The sequence below is a fragment of the Carya illinoinensis genome, chromosome 10 (genome assembly GCF_018687715.1).
Source record: "Carya illinoinensis cultivar Pawnee chromosome 10, C.illinoinensisPawnee_v1, whole genome shotgun sequence".
Lineage (NCBI taxonomy): Eukaryota > Viridiplantae > Streptophyta > Magnoliopsida > Fagales > Juglandaceae > Carya > Carya illinoinensis.
Genome location: NC_056761.1, coordinates 36197325 through 36215404, shown reverse-complemented (window position 1 = coordinate 36215404; position 18080 = coordinate 36197325). Strand labels below are relative to the sequence as shown.

The 18080-nt window shown below is 38.8% G+C and overlaps 1 protein-coding gene and 1 long non-coding RNA gene across 3 annotated transcripts; one reads left to right on the top strand and one right to left on the bottom strand.

Moving 5' to 3' along the window:
* The first annotated feature begins 2203 nt into the window (after positions 1–2203).
* Positions 2204–2584, top strand: LOC122278689 (glycine-rich protein 2-like). The gene has a single exon (XM_043088875.1). The coding sequence runs from the start codon at positions 2204–2206 to the stop codon at positions 2582–2584; it is 381 nt and encodes a 126-aa protein (XP_042944809.1).
* Positions 2585–12872: 10288 nt separating this feature from the next.
* On the bottom strand, positions 12873–18080 carry LOC122279077. 2 transcript variants are annotated; one of them, XR_006229442.1, is made up of 2 exons: positions 17442–18080; positions 12873–14472 (listed from the first exon to the last, which is right to left on the bottom strand). It is a non-coding gene; the product is annotated as an uncharacterized LOC122279077 (long non-coding RNA). The 2 variants fall into 2 exon arrangements; XR_006229443.1 differs by having other exon boundaries at positions 12873–14467.

Here is an 18080-nt window from a genome sequence, read left to right as displayed (position 1 = left end):
TATGTCGAACACTCGCCTCAAGGCGTCAAGCTTGGAGGGAACCAGTGATGAGCACCATGAAGAGCCCGCGAACCCTTGACTGTCTGCAGGAGCTCCAATAGACCCCTACCACCGGGGGCTGACTAGGCAGGGTAGGAGAACCTCGGGCCTTATTCCTTGAGCTCTTCAGAGCAACACAAGCAGATTTTTTGGGAGCCATGAAAGAACGACGAGGACGAAGGACAGTGTCCTAAGCGATAAATAAGGCAATGTGGAGAGTCTATAAGCGATAAACATCGGGCCCATTCCCTAGCAGCTATATGTAGGGTCCTAAGGGACAAATGCTATGACCCAGCTTAGGGACACATAGCCACCTAATCCTAGTGAATTCAAAGCAACGGAGGGGAATCCTAGTTAGAACTGCTTCAAACCGCCCGTGCACATTGAACGATGTGGGTCTCAATGTGTGCAAGAAAAGGGCTATCTGGATGTTCCATTATGGTGGTAGGTGAACCGCCAGCCCGTCCGCTCACAAGTCCGGCCAAGTGAGGGACCCAAATCAATTGATTTCAAGTACCTAATAGCAAGTGGAAGCAACCCCAGCGATTTGTGCCAGGAACCAGGAAGCCAAAGACTGTTGGAATTCCTATTGAAATCTTCCGATAGGAATTGGCGAGGTAACTATTGGGGAATTTTTTCCAAAAGTATCGGCCTAATCCAAGTGGATTCCGTGTCTGGCCCAAAGCCAAGTTGAGACCCATTTGACTCAAGACAGCCCATCTGTTGAATTCCTAGCCTCGGGATAATGCAGGTCAAGCAGATGGGCAAGGTGGGCCATAGCACGGAGAGCACCTTGTCCCCTTTTACCATGGAAGGAGCAACACACCACCTTGATAGGACTCCACGACATGACACCCCATCTTGGAGACCATGCCACATTAAATGGGCTTTGGGAGGAGGCACCTCTGAGCTAGGCGAGCAGGGCATGGGTCTCTAACCCAAGGTGCAGGTATAAAGGCCGCCGCTTGAATGCCGAGCGAAGGTAACTAAAAACATATAACTTGGTTTTAGAGTCTTCTCTCTTTTCTCCTACTGACTTAGGTATCGGAGGCTCCAACCAGCTGCCACCCGGCTGCTGGACCTCGAAGTAACTTTGCTTGTGCAGATAACTAGGAAGACCCCCCGAGGAGCCCGGCCTAAAAGCTTATAAAACACGGCGTTAACATATTGGATACTAATTAGGATGTTAAACATTTAAACCTTAGGATCATAACAAAAATTCAATTATTGATTTTGAGAAATAAACTGAAGAACTATTTTTCATTCTACAAAATTCAAACACCTCTTTTTTCAATCTTTTTTGGGTTTGGATCCCTTCTTCTCTATCCGTTTGATCTACTTTCTACCTTGTAATTATTGGCATCGATGTTTGATGGAATTTGGATTCCCTCATTCTTCTTTCGTACGTATTTATGTAAAAAAAAATATAAAATAAATAAAATAAAACTCAGCTACAACCTCGGGTAACCAAATTTTTGAGTTATAAAAACTCGTGTTTATCTAGATATCGGCCCGAATCATAATCTGAATTAACTCGGATGGGTATTGAACTGCATAAAACACTCAGGTCCAGATCCAAGTATATATGGATACTAGACTCGGATAAATCTTCTGAAGGAGTACCGATGGAGTTAATTACAACGTGAAGATATCTAATTAATTTGATTTGAAAAACTTTCTCATCATTTTGACACAACACATTACACATTTTTTTATTTAATAAATATGTAATATAGTGATGATGAATAAAATAACTCAACTAATTTAATAAGAATAAAATAAAAAATAAATTAATTAATTAAGTGTGATATGTCAAAACTCGTTTAATATATACTTTTTGCCAATCAACGTGTTTGAATAAATTTGGTCAAAATGACACGTCACACGAAACACTTCGCCAAAGCTTCACGGCGCCGTACTTCTATGACTCAATACTTTTCTTCACACTAACTGTTAAAATGGCCTGGACTTTTCCTTTCACAGACCCATGCCGGCGTAGACCAGAAGAGCGAATTCGTCTTCGTTATATTCTCGAGGAAACTTCGTATGTAGAAAGAGAAAACAACACGGTTTTAAAGTTCAACTAGGACACGGGTTTGAAGTTATATATATAGAATGAGTTCATAACTAAGAAGGATCAAGAGATAAATTAGGAAATTCCAAAATGGTGAGAGTTTTTGTTTCTGAACTAGAAGTCGCTGCGGCCCATGCAGATGGTGGATCAGATAATATTGCGTTCGTGAGCTCGGGGGGGCTAGTTTTGTTGGGCATGATCGTGACGTTTCTTTCAATTGTGTCAATGGTCATCTTTGCTTGTGGAGATCCAGGAGATGACAATACACCTCGCAAGAAAAAACGTGAAGCTCCAGAAGATTGTGGAGATTGTGGAGATTGTTCTTGTTTCGGAGATTGTGGAGATGGCGGTGGCGGTGGCGATGGCGATGGCGGCGGTGGGGGTGGCGATGGCGGTGGTGGCGGTGGGGGTTGTGGTGGCGGTGGCGGTGGTGGGGGTTGTGGTGGTGGTGGCGGCGGCGGCGGTGGTTGATGACCTTCAGAAAGACGAGAGAATTCGTTATCCAATCTCTTGTACAAATAACTATATATATATATGTATGAAAAATGTATATAACAATATATAATAAAAGAAAATTAATTTATTCAATTATCCCACGTATAGATTCAGTAAGCAGATAATGCCGTCTTTTCTTATTTTAGTTAGGGCATAAAAAAGAAGGGATGTTGATGATGTGGCGATTTGTCCCATTTTTGTTTTCTGCAGCATGCGTATTATCTGTATATCAATTGTGTTAATTCGTTGATCGGTGCATGGTAACTTATTTTTCACAAGAATCGAAAATATATTAATATTGACTTTATTTTAAAATGTTACTAAGATTATTTATAATTATAATTTAAAATAAAATAAATTTAAAAAAATATTAAAAAGAAAAAAAAAACTGTTGTTCGAATATCAAATTAATAATAAAAAAAACTTCTGAAAAATCAATTTTACATAATACCTCGCTATACTTTACTCATCTAACTAATTGAATTTAATTCTTTCTATTTATTACCAAATCTTCAATTCATCCAAAAGCTTCTTTCGACAGTTAATTAGAAATATTCTTGTTTATCATTTTACACAAATATGCAAATTAATAAAACAAGAAAACATTAAAATGTTGATTTTAATACTATATAGGTTTATACAAGTCTATTGATCTCTATATTTACATATGTCGAAATATCCAAAATCTATCATATAATTTTTTCTTTCGATAACAAATCACAATATCAAAATCATCTAATTAATAAATAGTCAATTAAAAGTAATAAACTCAAAATAAATCAGATAAACATAGAAGTGAATTACTTTAAATTAGCATAAACAAATAAATATAGCTCGAAATTAGATTACATTATTTTTTTAAAATAAAATTAAAAAAAATTAGTTCATATTAAAAATTAAATTTAATATAAATAAATTTATCATAATTTTATGATAAAAATGGAAGAAAATAATTACTAAAATATACTCATCGCAGTCCTAGCCTCTCAGTCACAACTCGTCTTTCGAATGAAATGAAATTAATTTTCATCCCTTTTGTGCAAGAGCCCAGCCTCTTTCGATAAAACGAAGAGGGAAAAAATAATAATAATAATAATAAAGTTTACATCCGTATCGTGCAAATCCAAGAGGCCCAGCGTCTCCAATCTCCTGCTGCGTCCAAATACACTTGGCCCAGCGTACGTCTCGCGTACAAGATATCACAGTTTCGAAACCTTTTAACCAGTCAAAGTAAAGAAGGCTACGGAGAGTAAAAAAGTCGTGACAGCAAAGGTCCTCTCCTTCCAGGGTGAGGTTTGGTCTCTCTAGGAAGAGTAGTGTCCCTTAAGCTAGCTTGGCTGGTTTGAAGTGGAGCCATGGATGCAGATCTTGCAAGACAATGGGAGGATTTCAGCCTAACTGAGAAGGAGAAAGGTGTGGTAATCCCTCCATCCAAAGCAACACAGAAAATCATGCAACAAGGCAAGGTTTGCCTACTGGCCATGATAGTAGCAGAAAGACCAGTCAACCGAGAGGCTTTCAAAACAACTATGTCCAAAGTATGGAAATGCAAGAGCTGGATTCAGTTTTCAGAAGTAGGAACCAATAAGTTCCTGATAGAGTTTAACCATAAGCAAGACCTGCAACAGGTTATCAGTGGCAGACCATGGTCTTTCGACAGATGGTTAGTATGTCTACAGCCTTTTGAAGGCCACAGGTCGATTAATGAAGTCCTATTCCATACAGAGGTGTTTTGGGTACAAGTTTTTAACATGCCATTTGCTAGCATGACACAGGAGGTAGGGACTCAGATTGCTGAACACCTTGGGAGAGTCTTAACTGTCCAAACAGATGAGAGGGGAATAGGTTGGGGGAAATGCATGAGGATGAGGGTGGAAGTTGACATCTCCAAGGCACTCCAAAGGGGGATCTTCCTGACCTTTGAAGGGAAAAAAACCTGGGTTTTTTTCAAGTATGAACGACTTCCCAACTTTTGTTTCAAGTGTGGTGTTATCAAACATGACCAGAAGGGGTGCAATGAGGCATCCACAAGCAAGGATAAGCTGCAGTATGGTTCATGGATGCGTGCACCAGCTGTTAATGAGCATGAGGTAACAAGGAAGAGGTATGGCAATGAAACCTGCCACCAACCTGAGGAAGAGCAACCACGGATGGAGGAGGGGAAGGTCAGGGATGAAGGGCAAAACTGTCAAGAGAAACCAACCAAGGAAAACCAACACTCCAAGTTACCTGATGTTGACAAAGCAGAAACAAAAACAGAAAATGCAGACATGCTTTCCAAATTTCAGACTGTAGAGTCCTTTCAATTTCCTATTCAGGAAACTGGGAGGGTTCCACTTATGGACATACCAGAAAGTAACTTTAATGTTGTAAGGAACGGTCTGTTACAACCCTCTGACAACACTATGGCCTCAGTCCTCAATGCAGACACAGCAAGGCACTCAAGGGACCAAGTGGGCTCCAAGGGCCTCGAGAGAAATGATGATCTGAGGGCACAGGCCTCATCTCTAGCCCATTTTGTCTCAAATCAGGTCCAGGTCTTGGAGACTATGCAGAAAAGGGCTACCTGGAAAAGGAAGGCAAGGGATAAACATATGGAATGTCAACTAGCTGGCCCGGGGGAGGACAAAGAAAACAGGCCTAAAGGGATTAAAAGAGAGGGGCCTCTCTGGATGACAGAAACAGAACACAAAGCACTCAAGAAACCAAAAATTGAGCAGGTATGCATCTCACTAGCTCATAACATAACTGAGGTGGAGGCTGACTTTCAGCCCCACCCAATTAAATGAGTTGTTTAAGCTGGAACTGCCGAGGGCTTGGGAACCCTCGGACAGTGAATAATTTGTGCCTTATGGTGCAAAATAAGTCCCCATCTTTTGTTTTCTTAATGGAAACAAAATGTACAAGACCAAAAATGGAATCAATTAAGAAACTGCTGAGATATGAACACAGTTTTATAGTAAACTCAATAGGGGCCAGTGGAGGCCTTGCTTTCTTCTGGAAAGAGGGAATAGAGGCAGAAATTTTATCCTACACTCAGTCCCACATCTCCCTCCTTGTTAAGGAGGTGAAGGAAAATGTGACATGGCATCTAACTGGTTTCTATGGAAACCCAGTCACATCAAAAAGACGAGAGAGTTGGCAAATCCTACAAGCCCTGACACCTACTACAGCTGCTGGTTGGCTGTGTGTGGGTGACTTTAATGAGATCCTGAATTATGGAGAAAAAAGGGGAGGGCATCTGAGACCTTATAACCAAATGGAACTCTTTCGAGAAGCTGTGTACAAGAGTGGCCTCAGTGACATGGGCTTCTCAGGAAACAAATTCACATGGTCAAATGGCAGAACAGGAGAGGCTTTCACCAAGGAAAGACTTGATAGAGCTTTCTGTAATGCAGCATGGTCAGACCTCTTCAATGACTCAAGGGTACACACACTCCCTGCCACGAACTCAGACCATAGTCCCATTTGGGTTACTTTTGATAAATTGCAGACCATGGACAACAGGAAACTCAAACCTTTCAGGTTTGAAGCTAGGTGGTTACTACATGAAGAGTGTGCTAAGAAGGTAGAGGAAGCTTGGCATGCACCCAGGTTAAATGGAAGCATCATGCAACGTATGTCAGAGGGTCTGAACTCTTGTAAACAAAGACTACAAGTGTGGAGCAAGCAGGTTTTTGGCCATCAAAACAGAATGATTAAAGAACAGATGGCACTTCTCTCCTCTTTGCAAGAGAGGAACACCGGGCAACTAAATGGGGAGATTAAACAAGTACAAAGAAAGGTGGATGGGATCCTAAATGAAGAAAACCTCAAATGGAAGCAAAGGGCCAAACAAAAATGGTTGGTGGAGGGAGATAGAAATACAAAATTCTTCCACCAAACTGCCTCTAACAGGAAGAAAACCAACACCATTAAAAAATTGGTGGATTGCAGTGGACAAATTATAACCTCAAAGAGGGGGATCAGTACCCTACTCAATGATCATTTTTCTGAACTCTTTTCCTCATCAAATCCCAACAACCCCACAGAATGCCTCTCTTCCTTGCAGACTCGTGTGACTGACTTCCATAATGAGTTGCTCAACAAACCATATTGCAAGCAAGAGGTTGAAGAAGCCCTTTTCCATATGAATGGCCTCAGCTCTCCAGGACCAGATGGTTTTCCTGCAATTTTCTACCAAAAGAACTGGTCAATCGTGGGTCCTCAAGTGTGCAAAGCTGTTCTGGATGTTCTGAACTCAAAATGCAGTATGGAAGCAATTAACAGCACCTACATAGCACTCATCCCAAAGAAGAAGGTACCTACTAAGGTGACTGAATTCAGACCTATATCCCTTTGCAATGTTACTTACAAGCTTATCTCTAAAGTTATTGCAAACAGGCTGAAAAAAGTGTTGCCTAGTATAATATCCCCCTCTCAATCTGCTTTTGTTCCTAATAGATTAATTTCTGACAACATAATTGTGGCTTTTGAGACTTTGCATACAATGAAGTGTAAAATGGCAGGCAAAGAAGGGTACATGGCTCTTAAATTAGATATGAGCAAAGCCTATGATAGGGTGGAATGGTGCTTCCTAAGAACTGTCCTCTACAAGCTAGGCTTCAGCAAAACATGGGTAGAGTTAGTGATGAACTGTATTGAAACTGTATCATATGCCATCCTTGTAAATGGAGAACCTCAAGCTACCTTTCAACCCTCTAGAGGTATTAGACAAGGAGACCCCTTGTCACCATACCTATTTATACTGTGTGCAGAAGCCTTGAGCAATTTGATTCAAAAGGCTGAGGAAGGAAGGCTCATACATGGGGTCCCAGTTGCAAGAAGTCAAATGAGAATCTCACACCTGTTTTTTGCAGACGACAGTCTCCTGTTTTGTAAGGCAAATGCAGAGGAGTGGAGTAGGTTGATTGGTCTACTAAGGGTTTATGAAATGGCATCGGGCCAAAGACTAAACCTGGACAAGACATCAATCATTTTCAGTAAGAACACAGCAAGACCAACCCAAGACTACATTCTCTCTATTGCAGGGATGAGATCAGCCATGGCATATGAAAGGTATCTTGGCCTGCCCTCTGTAGTGGGCCGTAGCAAGCTTAAGTCTTTCAATAGCATCTTGGACAGTATAAGAACAAGATTGAGTAACCAGAGAGTCAAGGCACTATCTCAGGCAGGAAAGGAAGTTTACCTAAAAGCAGTTATACAAGCACTTCCAACCTACACAATGAGTGTTTTCAAGCTCCCCATCACTCTACTACAGTCTATTAATAAGGCCATTCAGAGGTTTTGGTGGGGCCAGCAAGACAAGGAACGCAAGATACACTGGATTTCTCTGGAAAAAATGGGGCAAGCAAAGTCAGCAGGAGGCATGGGATTTAGGGACCTTGAAGACTTCAACAAGGCAATGCTTTCTAAGCAATGCTGGCGCCTAATTCAAGATCCTAACTCACTGGCCTCAAAAGTCCTCAAGGCCAAGTATTTCCCAACAGCAACCTTCTATACAGCTAAGGTAGGATCAAAGCCATCATTTGTGTGGAGAAGTCTTCTGGCAGCTAGGCATGTTGTAGAGGCAGGTTCAGGGTGGAGAGTAGGGACAGGAACCAACATTAAGATTTGGGAAGACAAATGGTTAGGCCATCCCAAACAAAACAAGCTCAAAAGCCCAGTTAAGATCCTAGAGGCCAAGGCTACAGTAGCAGAATTAATTGACTCAGCAACAAAAAGATGGAAGACAGACCTAGTGCAAGAAATTTTTGAGGAAGAAGAAGCCAAATTGATCCTGCAAACCCCTATTAGTTCTAGAGAATCAAAGGATAAAATAATATGGCAAGGGACTAAGGAAGGTTTATTCTCTGTCAGGAGTGCGTATCATTTGGAGAAAACAAGGGTATTGCAAGATGCAGGTCAAGCCTCAACAAGCAACAGATTCCAAGCAGTTTGGAACACCATTTGGCAGACCCATGTCACCCCGGCAGACAAAGTTTTCCTATGGAGAGCTTGCCATGAAGCTCTTCCTACTCAATCCAATCTCTTCAAAAGGAAAATAGTGAGGGACCCTCTATGCCCCATATGCCAAAGAGAGGAAGAAACTGTGATCCATGCTCTGTGGAGCTGTGAAGCAGCAGTGGATGTGTGGGGCCAATGCTCCAAGAAACTCCAGAAGTGCACTTCCTCTCAAGCTCCCATGCTGCTGTTTTTTGAAACTGTGTCTAAGGCCTTTTCTGAAACTGAACTGCAAGAATTTATTCTAATTGCTAGGAAGCTGTGGTGGAGAAGGAACTCTTTCATTTTCAATAAGGAATTCTCTCACCCTAGTGTAATTGTTAGAGAAACCAGGATCATGATGGAAATGATGGCTGAAAGGGAGGAGACTCACCAGAGTAGCAGGAGAGACAGTCAAGTATGTACCTCAGAAGATGCATGGAATGCTCCCCCATCGACATGGTTCAAAGCTAATTGGGATGGGGCTGTGGATAAGGCTAAGGGCCAAATTGGAATAGGTGTCATCATCAGGGACTGCAATGGCCAAGTAATTGCTACCATGCGTGATAAGAAGCAGATGTTCCCTGACCCTTTGCTAGCAGAATCGTATGGAGCACTAGCAGCTGCTCAACTAGCACTGGATTTAGGACTACAAAGAATTGTACTAGAGGGGGACTCATTGCAAGTGACCAAGACCTTACAAGAAGAGAGAGAAGCTTGGAGCTGTGCTAGCATGATCATGTCTGAAACTAGAACTTGTCTTAAATATTTTGCTAAGTGGGATGTTTCTCATGTTAGGAGAAATGGCAACAAAATTGCCCACTTACTTGCAAAAAATGCTTTGACCATTTCTGAACTTATTGTAACCATGGAGGACTCTCCTTCTTGGATTTATCCACTACTATAATGAAATGGCATAAGGGTATTCCCCTTTTCAAAAAAAAAAAAAAAGTAAAGAAGGCTACTCCTTTCTTTCCACGTGGCATCTTAGCTTTTATCAAGTCAAATTTTTAACTTTAAATCTCACTCAAGCATATATTTAATGAAAAATTATATTTACAGTCGTGGTTGTACAAGCAGCGTGCAGTTATTTTGAAAAAAATAAATTAATATGAGATCTACATGAAAAAAAAAAACTAACTTTTTAATCATGGACCCCACTCTTTTTTAAAACGATTACCCGGCATTTACAATTCAACGACTGTACATAGCATTACTCATATTTAATATCCAACTCTCTCTTGATGATGGGCTGTTAAAATTAAAATTTTTAATTTCTTCAAATCTAAAATAATAAAAATAAATAAAATCACATTAGAATGAAATCTAAAATCACAAAAATAAATAAAATTAGATTAAAATTTAAAGTTTAAAAGTGATAAAATATACTAAATTATATAAGTCATCATTTATATGTGTATGTATTACAAAAAATCGTGATATGCCAGCGTTTGAAAAGTGCTGGTAATGGTTAAAATAAATGTCGGTATAGGAGGGTCGCTATTTACGCATTCCGGCGTTTGCCCAAATGTCAGGAATGGAAAAATCTCTATTACTAGCATTTTTGAAAAAATTAAAAAATTATATTCTAACAACATTTTAACTTTATAATATTTTTTATTAAATTTTTTTCCCTCTCATTTCCCACAACCCCATAAGCATCATAACTCAAACTATTTTACTAGTATTCATAAATTATTTCATTAATAATTATATAATTCACATCTTATCTCATTCTACAAACGTCCCTTAAGAGTTATTGGAATATTTCTATGACCCCAATTAAGTCGTTGAAGCATGGATGACAAGATTAAACTAAAATATGGAAGCATGGCAGAAGATGCAGTTGTAGAAAAAACCAAGGAATTATCATCCGAAGAAATCCAATCATTTGGCCCATGTGAAATGTAAAATTCATTCAATTCGTCCCTCTATTGGTATTTTGGAGGAGGAATGCATGAGTGAGAATTCCTTGAATTAACAGAGCCTCCATCCTTTCCAAGGTTTGAATTGCCTGCATTAATAGCCACAGATATAAGTAACCTTGATTGGCTTAATTAAGATAGAGTGGGTTAGAAAATAGTAGCCTCAGAGCAATAGAAGATGCGGCTATAGAGAAGTTTGTCATCGAGATAGCCCATCGCATAGATATCCTCAACGAGAAGGTTGATTCCTTGACTAAGGAGATATAGAGTATGACTTTCGTGAACAACACATTCATTTGAGTGTTGTTTATGAAATTTTATTATATTTTCTATTTTGCTTTTAATATATGTAAGGAACAATATTATTTAATATATCTGTTGTTTTTTAATTTAAATACTCAATTTTCTGTAATGCTAGATTTTCCAACTATAATACTAAATCACTGCACTTTAGATATATATAAAAATAAATATATATTTATATGTATATATAAATATATAATTATATTTTACAAATTGTGTATATATAAATATATATTACAATTTTTTAGACTTGTTCATAAATTATGCACTATAAGAACCGCATAAATTTGAAATTAGAGCCTTATTTAATTTAAAGTTACAACTAACATTCGAACGTTAATTACTAACGTTTGAACGTTAGCGCTAAAACATTTCACATTCACACGTCAGTAGCCTCAATGTTCGAACGCATATGTAACGTTCGAACGTAATTTTCATCTTTGTTCGAATGTAAAAAAATCTCATCTATCTTTAGTGACGGTACTGTAACAGAAAATACTTTTTGGTGACGGTTTGAAGACTGTCACAATTTTCCAACCGTCACTAAAAGCCAAATTTGTTGTAGTGACATATGCTGGAGATTAATCGAATATATATAATAATATTCTTTTATTTTTGTTATTTAGTTCTTCTTTTGCACTATATATAATATATATATACTAAATGCTACAAAGAGATCTTTGGAAGACATAATTAGTGAATTCTCACATCTTTCTTAATTAAAACCCACCACCGCCGCCACCACCACCTCCACAACCTCCACCTCCACCTCCATGATCTCCATGGTGACCTCCACCTCCATCAACATCTCCACCTCCACCTCCATCTCCATCTCCACCTCCACTTCCACCTCCATGTCCACTTGATCTTTTTCTTCTTCCACCTCCACCTCCACCTCCACCTCCACTTGATCTTTTTCTTCTTCTAGGAGAGTCGCTATTATCGTCGACACAAGCAAAGATGACCATTGATATAATTGAGAGAGACATGATGATCATACCCACCAAAAGTAGTCCACTCGAGCTCTTCAACGCAACACCCAATTCATCATGTGCATGGGCACCAACGTAATCTAGAGAAACAAAATCTCTAACCATTTTTTATCAGAGCTAGATTTCCTAATCGATCTCTTGATCTTATAAGATATGGATGTAGTAGTGATCTTGGCACCATTTTATAGACTCAGGGGAGGTCTAGATAGTCAATTGCTTCATTAGAATAGTCTACTTTGTCATATGCAGAAAATTGAAGTTTCCTTGAAATTTAGTGCTGAAGACAAATTTACTGACTCACTCAAAAATGAGTAGCACTAATGCTATCCCAAGTGCAGGAGGATGTCGTGTAATAATTAGGAATAAATTCCTAGATCGTCTCCTCAGGGAAAGTTGCTTAAAATTAAACTTGTTGAAAAATGTAAAAAAAAAACTTCACAAAGAGAAAACAAGAGGATGATATGTACAATGGATGGAAGAGTTTACTAGTCATGGACTAGATTCATATTTTTTTAGATTTGTGATTGTCGGTTTGGAATGTAAATGACTAACAGATTAAATTCAGAGATTAATAAAATTAAATTAAGAATTAAACTAGATTGGAATGTAATCAAAATATGCATTGAAAATTGAAAATGCGTAAAACCAATATTCTAGGGTTTATCATCTAAATCACAAATTCTCAAATTAAATCATAACAATTGTAATCACTATTAAAATGAAAGCTTAATGAAACAATAAAAATAAATAACATGAAATAAGTAAACAACAATTAAATTACCCAACTAAAACAAAAACAAAAGCTCTCTACCAAATCCTTCTTGCAATAAATTAAAAATCTAAAACAACCCAACACTACAAGATAAGTGGGCTTTTGTGACCAAACTTTTGTGACCAAAAGGACTATTTTCGTTTGGGCTTTTGTGACCAAACTTTTGTGACCAAAAAGAAAATGGCATGAAGAAAAATAAACTAGCTTGCAAACTCCAAACGATGAACACAAACGAGAGAAAGGAAAAAGAAATGCTCAACGCTACAACCGAAAAGAATAAAAACTAAATATGAGAAGTAAAACTATAGAACTGAACTAAACAAAATTGAATACAAGAAAATAAATTCCAACCGCCTAGTTCATGAGGTCTCAAAGTAAAAGCAATACAATAAATAAAAAAACTAAAACTAACGTGCTGCTGCTGCTAGTTTCTAAATGAAAGTGAAACAAGTAAACAAAAACTGAACTCTAAAACTGAAAACTGCTTCTTCTAAACAGAAAAGAAAATAAGTAAAGAACTGAAACTGCAACTGCCGTGCTTCTTCTATGTCTGAACGAAAAGCATGAAAGAAAACTTTAAGCTAAGCTATCCAACTCTTGTTCTGTTCGGAAAATAAGAGAAAGTAAAAATAAAAATTATGGAAAACCAAAAACCCAGCTGCTTTTAAACTAAAACGAAAGAGAGAGTAGATCAAATAAAATTCTTTAGTCAAACGGAAAAGTCCCCTGCTGCGTCCAGCTGTATGAAAGCAAAGCAAGAAGAAAATATCACCAGCTGCAATATCACCAGCCGCCCCTCTCTTCCGTCCATCGTGCTGCCTGCTGCTTCCAATTTCTTTAATGAGGGCCCACGTTCAGCTAACAATTCCCTTCTTTCACTTTCAGCTACTTTTCAATCTTCTCGGCTGCTCTTTCCTTTAATGAGTTCAGCTAACAACTCCTTCGGCTGTGCCCCACACATCACTCCTTCAAGAATTATTTAATTTCTCCAATCTTGCCACCGGTTCCTCTCACATGCATTGAATAATTAAAAGCCCCACTAGCAATCAATTTCACGTTCACTCCAGCTATTTCTTTCCTTTCTTATTTCTTTCTCTTTCACTTTCATCTCGGCTGCTCTTTTCTACCTCACCGTTTTGGTTGTTGGTTGTTGAAATGTGCCTCCCATCTTCATTTCGGCTGGCTTTGTCTTGCTTTTTATTTCTTTTACTTGCTCATGTTCTTCACACGTCTCTCCCTCTCTCAATTCCCCACCAATTCTGCTGCTGCCTACCCCTTCAGCTAATTCCAATTCCAGCTCCACATCAATTGCTTTCCGAAAATGTTGACTCTTCTTCTTGCTTATTTTCCTTCATTTCGTGTATGTCTTAGTTGAAAATTCTGTACTTACTCTCCACTCAAACGAAAAAGAAAATCATCCAATAATTTTCTTCTCCTCTTTCCGTGAAGTCTAAAATGCCAGCCTGCCAAGAAAAGTCCTCCCCCACCTCCACGAAAAAGTAAAAGCTAACATAGCACTCTCCAGCCGTGGCTCCTGCATGTGTCCGAATGATGTCCCTGCTGTCATGCATGTGTGAGCTGCAGCAGCTTCCGAGTGATCTGCGTGTGAGTGATGCATGGTGTGAGTGCTGCATGTGAGCATGTGTGCATGTGTTGCTTTCCTGCATGTGTCCACTGCATGGTGTGAGTGGCTGGTCCGAATGAAGCTGTCCGAATGAGGCATCTGCCAGCTGTGGTCTTGCATGTGTATTACATGTTGCTCTGCACTTGCTGTCCATGTATGGTTGCATCGTGTGAATGGCTGCCAAAGCATGTGTGGTTTGCATGTTTGCCGAAAGCTTCTTCACCATCATCCTCTATCTTTCTTCCAACTCAATATCACCACCTACACTGCATCATGCACATATGGTTGTCACTTGTTCACAAATAATAAAAATAACACTCAAAAATAAATTAAAAGAAAAATAGATTATCACAAATAAACTATATATGTGAGGAAATATTGTCCCATTAAATCATAGTTATAAAATTAAGCATAAACATGATATTAATCAATTAAAAATCGCAACTCGTATTTATGCTTATTAACTATTTTTTCATTTAAAACCAATAATAGTGTCATGAAGAATTTAAAAAAACATTGATTTTAAATAACTAAAATATGCAATATTTCAGCTCAATCATTTACCCACTCATATCTTTGATATTATATGTGTGCGCGCGAGGGCCGCATTTGTTCCATTCAAGGCGTTCCAATCAAGGCATATGACATATGATAAATTAATTTAAGATCTTCACGAAGCTTCTGAGAAATTGCCATAGATAGAAATTATACAGACGTGAAGATTTGCAAGTCATACGAGGGTTTCGTGTGTGATCATCTTGCCATTTGTAATTCTTCTTTGACCAAATTAATTGAAAAGTAGTTTGATATATACGGGAGGATAGGATCATACTTGCACCATGCAAATCATGGAAACAAATGGGCAGCATTCACAAAGCTTTTTCTAGAAAGAACTAGTAAACGCTATTAAGAATCGACACTGGAATTCTACGACCCTAAAGTGAAGCATGGAGTTTGACAAGATTAAATTAGAATATGGAAGTAATGCGCATGTCTGATAATGCAATTATAGAAAAAACCAAGTAATCATGTGAAGAAATCCTGTCATGTGGCCATGTCAAATGTCAAATTCTTTCAATTCTTCCCCGCTTTATTGGTACTAGGGGTGAAAAAAAACAAGTGAACCGGTAAACGGACCGAATTAACTGGTGATTCACTATCGATTTTATTTTTCTCAAAATCGATCGAAATTGATTCGGTTCTAATTTTTCTTTTTCTAACACATGATCGGACCGGTTCAAATCTAAAATGAAGCTTGAAAAATATTTACAACGCTATATAATAATTTCCGAAAGATTAACGAGCTGAAAAAGGCGAAGAAAAAGTAACGTAACAGTGTAATAACACTGTGGCTGTGGGTTGTAAAATACCCACTTTTGAATGGGCACGAACCAATACTTGGGATTGATAGGAAATGGCTTAGAAGTATTTATGAAGCTAGTGGAAGTGAGGGTCGGCGGTGGATGGCAGCAAAAACGGCGGTGGAAGGCCAAAAAGTCTAAAACGGAAAGTGAAGTCGTGGGGGCTGCTTCGGTGACGGATTGGAGCTGGAAATGGGTGGTTTAGGTCGGCAAGAGGTCGATGATGAAGCGATGAAGAGATGGTGGTCGGAGGTGGAACGACGGTGGTGCTGGAGGGAAAAGACACCGCGGCTTGGAGGAGCTCGTGGTGGTTAACGGTGGCTGAGATGGAAGTGAAATTTGGTGAAGATGATCACCGGTCAGAGGGGAAGAAAACTGGGTGGGCAGTGTGGTACACAGCGGCGGATACTAGCGGTCCTAGGCGGAAGAAGAAAACGTCGAGAGGGAGAGGGGAGAGACTTCGCGTGCAGGAGAGAAAGGAAACCAGTGGGAAAAAGTGGAGAAAAAGGAAAGAAAAAGAGAAAAGAAAGAGAAAGGAAAAAGAGAAAAGGAGAAAAAGAAAATATGGGGAATAGAAATGAGGTCCAGTCCTCATATTTGGAATCTAGAAACTGATGTAACGTAACGAAAACAACTTTAAAAGCTATAAATCGAATAAAAAAAACTAAACACAATATCTAGCTAAAATATAGTAAATAACTAGTAAAAACTAACTACAAAATTTTAAATCCAAAAAAAATAAATTAATTAATTAAACAGTAACTTAAACTCAAAACAATAATTAATATTAAGAAAGCTCTACAAAATAAATTTCATAACAAAATAAATTCAATTAAAATTTGATAATTTAATATAAAAGAACCAATATTTTAATTTCTTTCAATAAAAACACACGTAAAAACGGGATATCACACAGGGTGGGGTGGTTCCTTGACACCGGAAGCTAATCATGTCGGGCACAGTGTGGGCAGAGGATGCATGTTGCCAAAGTACCACCAAACCAGGCGTCCATGCACCGGCCAGCCCATGCCGACCACCACGTTGCTTACTGAAGTCATTTGTCACCGTCATGGTGGTTCCCAACCTCCTCGGTGTTCCTCACCATTCGCATTGCGAGAAGACGACTCTATTTAGCTCGCCATGAAGGTCTAGCAATCGACCACCACCTTGCTTGCTAGTGTTATTTGTCACCAGCGTGGTGGTTTTCGACCTCCTTGGAGCTCCTCGCCAATGTCCCTTACCATTCTCACTAGTGCACACCACAGGAAGCCACTTGGCACCAACAACACAACATGTTCGTCGGTGCAACCCAATAGTGAGCTTGTGGAGCCAGACCCTTCTCGTAGCTTAAAGGATTAGAGCACATGAATCACATTATTAAGAACTGCATAGTTTTATTAGAAGAAAAGATCGAGTATCTAGAGTAGCTCTGCCCAAAGACAATGGAATATATCTCTAATTATAGGATCTATAATTACAGATCTATGAGGTTTCCTATTTTTGAATATCTAATATATATATATATATATCATCTAAAAGAAGTTTTCCGTCACTTTACTGGCTAATTTGGTTTTCTTAAAACATCCATACAATGGAAGCATATGTAGATAATGCAGAAGTAGTACTAGAAAACAAATTGTCGCTACATCAATTCCACTATTCTTTATGCTCAACTACAACAAAATTAGGAGAAGATGCAGCTAACTAGCTTACAGAGAATACTGCATACATATATATGCTGGAGATTAATCGAATATATATAATAATATTCTTTTATTTTTGTTATTTAATTCTTCCTTTTCACTATATATATATATGTATATACTTAATGCTACAAAGAGATCATTGAAGACAAATCAGTGATCAATTCTCACATCTTTCTTAATTAACACCCGCCTCCACCTCCACAACCTCCGCCTCCACCTCCACCTCCACAACCTCCGCCTCCACCTCCACCTCCACAACCTCCGCCTCCACCTCCACCTCCACCTCCACAAGTTGCAGCTCCTCCAAAAGCAGCAACTACTCCAACCCAACCTCCACCTGATGCTTTTCTTCTTCTGGGAGGGTTATCATCGCCACAAGCAAAGATGACCATTGATATAATTGAGAGAGAAATGATGATCATACCCACCAAAAGTAGTCCACTCGAGCTCTTCAACGCAACACCCAATTCATCATGTGCATGGGCAGCAGCGTCTAGAGAACCAAAATCTCTAACCATTTTTTATCAGAGATTTCCTAATTGATCTCTTGATCTTATTAGATATGGATGTAGTAGTAATCTTGGCACCATTTTATAGCCTGAAGGGAGGTCTGGATAGTCAATTGCTTTGTTTTTTTTTTTTTTTTTTTGAAAGGAGTCAATTGCTTTGTAGTTTAACTTTAAAGCCATGTTTTTATTCTTTGGAATAGTCTAATTTGTCATATGCAGAAAATCTGAAGTTTCCTTGAAATTTAGTGCTGTTGCCAACTCATATCTTTGATATTATATGTGTGCGTGCGAGCGCCAC

Excerpts from the sequence above, each read along its gene's own strand:
- LOC122278689 (XM_043088875.1), top strand. The coding sequence starts at position 2,204 with ATGGTGAGAGTTTTTGTTTCTGAACTAGAAGTCGCTGCGGCCCATGCA.